The sequence below is a fragment of the Sceloporus occidentalis genome, unplaced genomic scaffold (genome assembly GCF_023333645.1).
Source record: "Sceloporus occidentalis isolate IW3139 unplaced genomic scaffold, rSceOcc1.0.p SCAF_28, whole genome shotgun sequence".
Taxonomy (NCBI): Eukaryota; Metazoa; Chordata; class Lepidosauria; order Squamata; family Phrynosomatidae; genus Sceloporus; species Sceloporus occidentalis.
In genome coordinates, this window is record NW_028317008.1 from 2,120,305 (window position 1) to 2,132,205 (window position 11,901).

At 43.5% G+C, this 11,901-nt stretch overlaps 1 protein-coding gene across 1 annotated transcript; it reads left to right on the forward strand.

Annotated features, from left to right (window-relative positions):
- Positions 1–415: 415 nt before the first annotated feature.
- On the forward strand, positions 416–1,603 carry LOC149299417 (alpha-2Db adrenergic receptor-like). Its single transcript, XM_089485986.1, has one exon. It carries the CDS (start codon positions 416–418, stop codon positions 1,601–1,603), a length of 1,188 nt encoding a protein of 395 aa, XP_089342112.1.
- Positions 1,604–11,901: the final 10,298 nt, after the last annotated feature.

Sequence of the window (11,901 nt, forward strand, 5' to 3'; positions counted from 1 at the left end):
GACTCAAGCGCTAAGGGAAATGTACTCAGACTGCAGCCAAGTAGGACAGGCAAACAGAAAGCAGCCTCCCGAGGCATGTCATATCCACTCTACAGAGGGAATTTCAACGTGACTTTCGTCTGCAAGATAAGGCTCTGCTGGATGAGCTGCTGGAGATGGCTCAGCTCCTGACATGTATTCTGCCTTAACTAGGGGGAAAACACGGAGTGCCCGTTTGGACTGTGAGTAGAACATGATCACTGTCCTCGATTTTGGACTTACTCATGCCCCATCATGGAGCTTTACAGCCCTGACCCTCAGATCCTCACTCAGCATTAGCTGATCTCCTGCCTCATCTTATACTGCTTGTCTTACTTGAGTGACCACACACAGAACTGCCTGGTAACCTGCTCAGGTTGTGCATCATGCAACTGAGATGGAGGTAACAAGTTTTCCTCCCCCTGGTATTTATAATGACTCTACTCAGGAGAAGCTGAAGATCTGGCCATACACTGCCTTGGAGTGCTCCCTAATTATTTTTGCCGTTGTTTCCATTATTGTGTCAACCGTGGTAGGCAACATTCTTGTGGTTTTGGCAATCTTCACCAGTCGTGCTCTGCGAGCCCCACAGAACCTGTTTCTGGTATCGCTTGCAGCAGCAGACATCCTGGTGGGCGCATTAATCATCCCTTTCTCTTTGGCAAAAGAAGTTATGGGCTACTGGTACTTTGGGAGTTTGTGGTGCAGCATGTACTTGGCACTGGATATTTTATTCTGCACTTCTTCTATTGTCCACCTGTGTGCCATCAGTATTGACCGTTATTGGTCTGTAACCAAAGCAGTCAAGTACAATCTGAAGCGCACTCCAAAAAGGATAAAGAGTATGATAGCGGTCATCTGGGTGGTGTCCGCCATAACTTCATTACCTCCACTGCTGAAAAGCAACCATAAAGAGTGGCACTGCAACCTCAACGACGAAATGTGGTATGTACTGTTTTCGAGCACGGTATCCTTCTTTGCTCCATGTCTCATCATGATCCTGCTATATTGCCGAATTTACCACGTAGCCAAGCATCGGGTCTCTACGGTGCCTAATCTCAGAAACGGTATGAACGATTGCAACAATGTGCCGGCTAGTACCTGTTCCGTCCAAGAGTCTATAAAGCATGGCCACAACAAACACGAGGTAGAGGAATTAGATATGGAAGAGAGCACATCTTCAATTCACAAGTTTTCAGACCCACCCCAAAAAACAGTGGCTGAATTTGCCAATTGCACCAAAACAAAGCTGTCGTGGAGCCTAAACCGAGGGCATCAAAAGAGAGATAGGTCGATCTCCCTCTCTCAGTCTCGTTTGACGCAGCTACGAGAGAAGAGATTAACCTTTGTTCTAGCTGTGGTGATTGGTGGCTTCGTCATCTGCTGGTTTCCATTTTTCTTCACTTATAGCTTAGACTCCGTTTGTAAAGAGAAATGTGGCATCTCTGCTGGTCTTTTCAACTTCTTCTTTTGGATTGGATATTGCAATAGCAGCCTGAATCCTGTCATATACACCGCATTTAATAGGGACTTCCGAAAAGCCTTCAGGAAGCTCCTCACACGAGGTCATAAAAGTAACATGTGACAAAACATGGGAACCTGAAACTTGAGATTAATGTTCACCTTAGTGTAGATATATATGTCTTTTTATAACACGTGACATATATCTTGCTTAGTTTTGTTTTACTTCAGAAATGGCTTACTTCATTTGTAAAATATGGGCATTTCAGACATGTTTATTGGGAGGGTGCTGTGGGAACTGAAATTAGGATGTTTAATGTGGTCAGAACACTTACCCTAATACTCCTGTGACATTGGCCTCTCCAACAATTTTTATTTTTCATTTTATAAATACGGCTTTAAATATTGCCATTATTCATCAAATTGTGTCAGACTCCAGGATCACAAAGATCATTTCCCTATACGTTGCTTGGCTACAGGTGGGTAAAGATGTGTCCGTCATTCCGAATTCTCTCTCAAGCAGCATATACAGAAATCCTGATCTGTTTCCAAATAACTACTAAAAAATAGTTTGCGGCAAATGATTTATTGGTACTTGCGGTTTATAAAAAAAAAACTTATCATTTTGTGGCTGGTAATTTGAAGCAAATTTCACACTTTCTGAATGAGAACAGATTTATTTTTAATTCTAGTATTTTTGTTTAGACTAGAACAAGATATACCAATACATGTGGCACAGCTGTTTACTTAGATTTACTTAAATTTAGAATTGTCTTTATTACTAATTAATTTATGAACCACCATTTATTTAAGCATAATACATCATTTAAGCCATATCTGGGTCCCTCCTTGAGCACAGGTGATCCATTCAGGGTTTTTCGAAAGCCCTAATGCTTTAAGGTTTCCCCAGAGAATATTTTAAGACGAAACTGATCACTGATCACGTAGAGATTGGGGGACACACTGTTCTAGGATTTATTATTAAAGCAGTTTACTCATCCGAATTTTACAGTTCAATACATTAGACAAATGTTTTTACATATGAGAATAAACAAACTATATCCTGCTGTCAGGATGTGCATGATTCTTATTAAGTTGGTGCTTATTTTTGTTTGGTTCAGACAGCCATAGTATGGATGTGAGGAAAAGGAGGAAAACTTCAGGAAATTGATGTTGATTCTCCTACAGGCTGCCACCAATCTCTGCTTGCATGAAGTAGGCTTTTAACTGTCTCCCAAATAATTACCCACTGTGGCTGTCAACTTTTCCATGAGTGCACTATGTGATCCTTTAATTACCTGTAAATGTGACCTCTGAGGCTCTCAATAGCAATATTTTAACACATGGGCTAGATGCTATAGCATAGGGGCACAGACAATTGAACATTCTGTTTCCATTTAAATTAATTTAATAAACAAAACAAATCATCAGAAACAAACATAACAAATAGCTATGCTCCCATGGAGCCTGACTCAACTTTAAGCCCTTACTAACAGGATGGGCATCTAATCCACTTGCTACCTTATGATGAGAATTACTGTTAATGGCAGTCCAGCTCTTCCTGGACCTGGGTCTTCTGTCATTCCTTCTTCAGGACAGGAATTCAAAATACAGGACAATAAACTTAACTCACTCTTCTGATGCAACTGGGTGCATGACAGGTCGTCTCCAAAACCTGGTCCAGATTATGCACTTAATAATAGGCAAATAGCCTTTTAAAAGACAGGCAGTACAGTCTGCCACCTTAAGGAACAGCCCACATGTTGCATCACTAAAAGCTGATTTTAAAAGCCGTTGTCAACCGTAGAAAATGTATTTGTTTTCTTCATCATACTGTGTTAATTACTTGCCTTGTGTGTATTTGCTGTGCGCACTGTGTATTTAAAAGATCATGGTCTTGTCATCATGCATAGCATAAGCAATGCTAGACAAATAGATTAAAGCATTCTCAACATTGTCACACAACATATTACTATTAGAAAATAGTGTAGTAATACAATTGTAATGTTGTGTGTGTTAAAATTCAAACACATGGAGAGGTTAATTCCTGGAATGTGCAGTCAGCAATTAACATTGCATTAGTTGTTTCTAAGAGGACTATAGATAAGGCGTTAAAGCATGTTGGAACAGGTACAATCTTTAGTAGTTCTGTTCACAAAATAATTAATAAATTAATAAACCCTGTTAATAGAGCGTACCAAATAGTCAACAGTAAAGCTAATCGAATATTGAGTGCCAATTCAAGATCATCACACATATTTTCTTTTCTTGCAATTTAATAAAAGAAAATTAACGGAAGGAGAGAGTGTGCAGTTGCACGGTCAGGGAAGATGCAATGCTGTGGTCTGTCCCTAATGATAACATGCCCCAGGCTAATGGTGCCATTCTGTATACATAGTGTTGTTAATAGTTACTTTAGGGCAGATTTATTATGTGTTTCATACCATTAAATAATTAGGATTTGTGGAAGTTCCTCTTTGAAGAGCTACTCCTATTATTAGTGGATATAGAATATTTGACATGGAGTCAGCGAAACAAAAGCATAAAGCTGGGTATGAAGGAAGGAGGATAAAAATGATGATTTTATTAGAACATGAAACTACCTGCAAATCACACGTGTTTTTTTTATTCGGGCATTTACCTTAAAAAGGCAATTTAAGCAACTTTCATTTACAGCTGTTCGTTTAAGATGAACTAATGAAATACAATATATATATTTATATTTTTTTCAAGACGTGTGTACCATTTTGGATTTAACAAAAAAAAATAATCATAATAGTTTAAATAAAAATAGTTTTAAATAGTTAATTTTCTAAAGCAGGAGTTTCCAGCAGAGTTTGTTTTCAATTCACTGACTTCACTATACATTATTAAGAGCTAACGCTGACAAGTTTCTCATGCGTAATGCATAGCTACATTTATCAGTCATGCGGTTACACAGCATTAAATGAATAGTTTACTGTCCCTGACACCCCTACTAATAAAAAATCAGTGGCAGGAAGGTGCTCCCATTGAAACATACTTACTGCCGGTCAGCTCCAGAACTGCTCGGGAATCCCTGCAGGCTGGAATCTTATCAGTGTATCATGTGCATGGAGATGTTTTAGACTAGAAAGTTTTAAAGGGTAATTAAAATAATATTTTAAACAAAACGCTGTTAACAAGGAATTCCCAAGGAACTTTTCAACTCTTCAAGGCAGTAATACACACTTCAGTCAGGTAGTGAGTCCATGGGAGTGACATGTTTAGTCTTTGATCCAGTGATTTAATGTCTTTACTGTATTTTTTATACAAGGACAACTAGTATGTTGAATAAAATTAAAACTCTATAAAGTTGTTTCTCAGTACTAATCGGACACCATGTTGCAATTGTACTTCTAGCACTTTTATAAGACAGAACTTGTGCATTCTGATGTTTTTAACAAAGTAAAAGTAACTTATGGACTTTTGGTTGACACTGGTGAGTGTTTTCCAGGGACCTCCAGGTTTTTTCCAAAGTGGCCACAGTATGATGAATATTATGAATTATCCTCATTCCAGTAGCACTTTTTCTCACCCCAGTAGTAACCTTTCCTCACCCCATAGCCTTTGACTGTCTGTCTATATCAATTTTTGTCGGATCTCTCAAGCCTACTCCACTCACTCATGTATTTGCCTTGTCTCTGCTTCCCTCTCTTTCACATTGTGCACTACCCCTGCTAATAAACCCTTCCAATCACTCTCACATTCCTTATCCCTTCCTACTCTCTGTATGATCCAGTATTATCCACTTTGTAATGATTTAGGTGATTTAGACAGTGTTTGTATATTGTTAACTAATAATTCCCAGAAGCCAGGGGCGTAACTAGAAACCTCAGGGCCCCGGTGCGAGAATCTGTTAAGGGCCCCCCCACCCCCTTTCTCACTATCTACCCTCTCCCTCCCTACCCCCCTTCTCACGATCTCCCCTCTCCCTCCCTAACCCCCCTTCTCACGATCTACCCTCTCCCTCCCTACCCCCTTCTCACAGTTTCCCCTCTCCCTCCCTACCCCCCCTTCTCCCAATCTCCCCTCTCCCTCCCTACCCCCCTTCTCACGATCTCCCTCCCTAACCCCCCTCTCACCATCTACCCTCTCCCTCCAAACCCCCCTTCTCACAATCTACCTTCTCCCTCCCTACCCCACTTCTCACAATCTACCCTCTCACTCCCTACCCCCCTTCTCACGATCTACCCTCTCCCTCCCCCCCTTTCTCACGATCTACCCTCTCCCTCCCTACCCCCCTTCTCACGATCTACCTTCTCCCTCCCTACCCCCCTTCTCACGATCTACCCTCTGTCTCCCTACCCCCCCTTCTCACGATTTACCCACTCCCTCCCTACCCCCCCCTTTGTAGGTCACTTACCATCAACTCCTGTGTTGGGAGAGTGAGGCGTTTGTCTCGGGTGCCGGCGCTTCACTGCTGAGCGTGAAGCGCCAGCACCCGAGACAAACGCCTCACGCTCCCAACACTGTACTCTGGGCAGCGCTGAGGCAGGCGGCAGCGGCGACGTCGGCAGCAGTGGCAGCGGCAGCGGCGGGGAGCAGAGGCATCCTGGATTTCTGTCAGTCAGGGGGGCCCAAGAGTTGCCGAGCGGTTTTCAGCAACCGCTCGGCACCCCTTGGGCCCCCCTGACTGGCAGAACTCCAGGGCCCGGTCGCAGTCGCGACCCCCGCGACCCCGGTAGTTCCGCCACTGCCAGAAGCTATGAGCAGGACCGTCTTCTAGGCCAGGCAAAAGGGGCAGCCACCCTGGGCCCAGTCATTTGTTAACACACCAAAATTGGACAAAAATTAAATAACAATATTAATATAAATATATATATATGATTGTTAACAGCAATCACACTCCTATCATGCCCAGGCATACCGAGGTTCCAGTATGTACTGGCTGACTTGGCATGATAGGAGTATGATTGTTAACAGTAGTCACACTCCTATCACACCCAGGCAACCAGTAAATGCTGGAACATGGGCATGATAGGACTGTGATTGCTGTTAGAAATCACACTCCTGTCATGCCAAGTCAGCCAGTACATGCTGAAGCCTGGCTAGCTGCTCCCCTTGTGTATTGATGCTGCCAGCAGTATGGGGTCTGCACATCACTTACAGCCTCCCTGTGCCATGCCCACACCCTGTTATGCGGGACCTAGGACAACACGGATAATGCACCCACAATGCAGAGACGGTAGCGTAGCACAGCACAACAGGTATAGGAAGTTCCACAGTCAAGGCAGGCAGCACAGGAGCAAAGTCGGTATACAAGCCAAAGTCGGGGCAGGCAGCACAGGATCACGAGACGAGAAACAAGCCAAGGTCGGGGCAGGCAGCACAGAATCGAAGTCAGGAAACAAAGCCAAGGTCAGGTACACGTAGATCAATCAGAATAAAGTAAATCACAATAACCCAGAGATACACACAAGTGACTCTTTGAACGGGCACTGCACTAATGGGACAGGAGGTTTAAATAGGAAGAAGGGCGGGAAAAACTATAGAAACCAAAAAGAAACAAATGTGCGAGACGTCATCGCGACCGGCGCACACTAATGGCGTCGGCGCAATAACAAAAACAATAAACAAAACGGCATCTGCGTGTGCTACACCCGTGGCATCTGCGTGTGCTACACCCGCGAGCACGCCCACGACGCACCCGTAGTAATGAACGAGCCGCCGCGACTCGTTCTCGGGGCTCGACTTATACTGCATCTGCCGGTGTGCGACACCGGCAGATGCAGTATAAGTCGAGCCCCGAGAACGAGTCGCGGCGGCTCGTTCATTACTACGGGTGCGTCGTGGGCGTGCCACGACGGCTCGCATGTTATCATGCGTCCGTCGTGAGCGCGCCACATCGATGCGACCCTCCCTCTGTGCTCGTGCCGCGGGCACGTCACACTGAGAGGACGGGAGCGCGTCATTGCGCAAGCGCCGCCCACCAGCGGCAGACCGGCGAGGGACCGCGGCGGACACGGTAGGTATCACACACCCCACTTACACATCCATGCTATCACACATACGCACTCATTCATATATTCATCCATTCACAGATTAATTTCCTCAATCACACATACTCATTCATACACCCTCCCCCACCCTTTATCTGCACTTCAGCTCTCTCGGTGTTGCTTGCAGACTTCCGCAGGGGCCGCTGCTTCCCTCTGCGTTGTTCGCATTCTGTGCGAGCAACTTCTCTTGTACCGCACAGAGGAAGCAGGAATGGAGCAGAGTCATGTGATGTGACGTAAATTCACAGGTAAGCAGCAGGGCCCTTGCGATCCTGGTTGCCCTGGCTGCAGATCTCTCAAGGTCCGGCAGATCGCATTTGTATGTGTCTATATATATATATATATATATATATGTCCTATTCCCTGCATTTTGCTCTTGCATCGTTTTCTAACTGTTTATACATTCTGCAACCGCAGTAACAGAAGAAACACATGCTCATGGAGTGTGTGGTTTGGACAGCACACATGGGGCAGTCAATTCGGTGACCTTTTCAAGTGATCATGCTTAAAACTGGTTAATATTCGTAATTTCCTAAAGGGATTGTAATGCACTAAACATAATCTATAATTTTAACCCAATAATCGAGCAAATAAAAAAGCAGAACAGTTTTGCATATCCGTTCCCACAGGAGTACTCCCCCAAGTAGACTAATAGGATTAGTCAAGCAGGAAATAAATCCAATCCGATATAGAGATGTAGAGATATGGCCATCGTGCAGATAAATTACAAGTCAAATCACATTGACATTAGTTTGTTCCAGTTGCAGTACAATATGCTAATATTTCTAGACCACCTAGTCTAGCGTCTTTAAATGTACAGACTTTATGTATCCGAACTATTTAATTCCATCTCCTTAAGCATTGCAGTTATATACCGTCCCCCTGGCCCGGCTAAAATCTTTCTTGACCACTTCTCCTCATGGCTTCTTCTCTTACTCTCCTGTGATGTTCCTTCTGTTATCCTTGGGAACTTTAACATCCCAGTTGACACCCTATTCAGTCCCATGGCTTCGAAATTTCTTTCTATAACCTCCTCTTTTGATCTTAAACAACATATTAACTCCCCTACTCATGATGATGGTCACACCCTGGACCTTATTTTTTCTAGCATGTGCTCTCTCACTAACTTCTCTAATTCCCCCTCTCTGACCACCACTTCCTATTCTGCTCTCTAACCTTGTCTCCTACTTATGCCCTTGCACCTCAACCTCGCCTAACCAGAGATCTCAGCTCTATTAACCTTCAGAAATTCTTAACCAATTCACTCCCTCCTCTCTCTTGTATCTCAAACATGTTGTGCCCTAACAACGCTACCTCTCTCTTTAACTACTCTCTTATCTGCTCTTGAGCCTGTAGCCCCAGTTACTACTCGCTCTTCACGTCGTTCACATTTCCAACCCTGGCACACAACGGTAACCCAACACCTGCAACGTTGTTCCCGCACTGCTGAACTTAGTTGGCAGAAGTCTCATTCCATGTCTAACTTTCTGCACTATAAATTAATGCTACATTCCTATTACTCTGCTCTCAACCTTGTTAAAGAAACCTACTTCACCTCCCTCATCTTCTCCCTTTCTCACAACCCTAAACGACTCTTTAGCACTTTCAACTCCCTTCTTCGACCTATCCCTACTACCCCTTCCACTAACCTTAATGCCTCTGACTTTGCCACATACTTCAATAATAAAATCGAAACTATCAGATATGACATATCTGCACAGTCAAAACCCTGCCCTCACCCTCCCTCTGACTTTGCGCCCTCCTACCCACTGACCTCTTCTCTCTTCACTACATTAAATCAATTATCTGCTGTCACTGAAGAGGAGGTACATGCTCTTCTTCTTTCTTCTTGTCCAACCACATGCCCCCTTGACCTGATCCCTTCCCATCTCACCCAGGCTCATTCATTTACTCTTGTCTCTTGTCACCTACAAGCGTCTTAAAATAATTATTTATACCCAATTAACTAAGTTTCTTGATTCCAACTCCCTACTTGACTCTGTTCAATCTGCTTTTTGCCCTCGACATTCCATTGAGACTGCCCTTATTAAAGTTACTAATGACCTACTGACTGCTAAATCCAAGGGCCACTACTCAATGCTAATCCTACTGGACCTTTCTGCTGCTTTCGACACTGTGGACCACCGTCTTCTCCTTCAAACTCTTCATGGTCTTGGTCTCCGTGACACTGTACTCTCCTGGTTCACTTCCTACCGCTCTTATTGTACCTTCAGCGTCTCTGTCTCCAATAACACTTCCCCTTCCTCCCCTTCTTAGTCGGGGTACCCCAAGGCTCAGTTCTAGGACCCCTTATGTTCTCTCTTTACACTTCCTCACTTGGCAAACTAATCTCATCCTTTGGCTTTCAATACCACCTGTATGCTGATGACACCCAGACCTATCTATCCTCTCCTAATCTCTTTCCCTCTGTCTTAGATCATGTAACTAACTGTCTCGCCTCTGTCTCTACCTGGATGTCTGCACGTTTCCTGAAACTCAATCTCTCCAAAACTGAACTTCTCATTTTTCTCCAATGCTAAGACTCCCTCAATGTTAATGGTGCTATCATCTCCCCATCCCCTCATGCTCGCTGCCTTGGTGTCAACCTTGACTCCAACCTTTCATTCACCCCCCACATTCAGTCTGTCTCTTAAAACTGCCGTCTCCATCTTAAAAATATTGCCCGCATCCGTCCCTTCCTAACACAGGATGCCACTGAGGCTCTTGTGCCCTTATCATCTCGCGCCTAGATTATTGTAACTCTGTTTTAGCTGGCCTTCCTCTTAACCGTCTTACCCCTCTACAATCCACCATGAATGCTGCTGCCAGATGTATCTTCCTCTCACTTTGCTTTACTAACGTCTCTCCCCTCTGTCAGTCTCTTCACTGGCTACCTGTGTGCTTCTGGATTCATTTCAAGATCCTGACTCTAACTTTCAAAGCCCTTCACAGCAGTTCCCCTACCTACATTTCCTCACTCATCTCTAAATACACTCCTAACCGGTCTCTCCACTCATCCAATGATCTCCTTCTATCCTCTCCTCTGATTTCTAGTTCTCATGCACACTTTCTCCAGGGATGCCCCTATCCTCTGGAATGCCCTCCCCTGGTCTATCCGTCTCTCCTCTTGCCTTCGGTCCTTCAAAAAGTCCCTCAAGACCCACTTCTTTAAGGACGCTTACAACATTGCACATTGAAGCCCTCCCATATTCCTTTAGCTCACTTTTTTCTAGTCCCTCTCCTGCAATACATACACTAGTGTAGCTGGTCCATCCCTAACATTGGCACGTTTACGTTTTACCTATTGTGTAATACACCCAAACTCCCTCTAGACTGTAAGCTTCTTTGAGCAGGGCCCTCCTCACCTGTTATTTCTGTAAATCATATTGTTATGTGACATACTACTTGTTATGTCCTGTCTACCCATTGTACAGCATTGTGGAATTTGATGGCGTTATATAAAACAATAAATAATAATAATTATTATCTAATTTGCTTGCGGATCTAGACATAGCCAATGATTAGAGCTTACATAGTTAGGAAGGGTGTACATGGGGAGCATGGGAATCTGTCATTAATCTATTTACTAACCAATTTACCAATTTAGAGGACACACGCATTGGTTCACTCCACATGTTCACCATTGTCGATCCCATTTTTCTTCCTCACAGCCATAGTCCTAGCATTGCTTAGTCAATGTTTTAGAGTATTTAGCCTGAATTTATCATTGCTTTAGACATAGTCTATGTAACAAATTGATGTACACCTCCCCCAGTTTTTAAAGAGTTAAAAGTAGAAGAACAGGCCCTGCTGTGGAGCATGTGAATCTGGCCTGGTACAGTAACATGTATCGGATAAACAAACACACTGGAGAAGTGATCTGTAGATACTGGTGGATTCCCATTATATAAGTTGCAGCCGGTATGGGGTTTGTTCTGTTTTACCATTTACTTTGTATTAGGATTTATTGGAAATAGTTCTCAGGCCAGGATCATATAGACTGCAACAGGAAATGATACATCACCTCTCCTTAGAGTTCATCTGCTTGCTTTCTTTCTTCTCAGCTTCCACTTCCCATGGAACAATTTATTGCTGGTAAACGCAATCCATATACTCCATCTCCTGTCTCTTCTTATAAAATGGTTCCAATGAAAGACACTGAGCTTCACACACCAGGCATATTTATTAATGTAAAATGTTGTGTTATGTTCTATTGAGTAATCCAGTAACCTTTGGAGTGTATTATCTTGGTCTCCTGACACTTAGGTTAATCTCAGTATATTGGTTATTACTAGCTTTCAGTATTTTGTAAAGAAGAAATCATTAAATATTTTATCAAATAGCACGTCATGCCCCCACGTACGCCTATTTTGCTTAAACATTTGCCCTTTAGGAAATAATT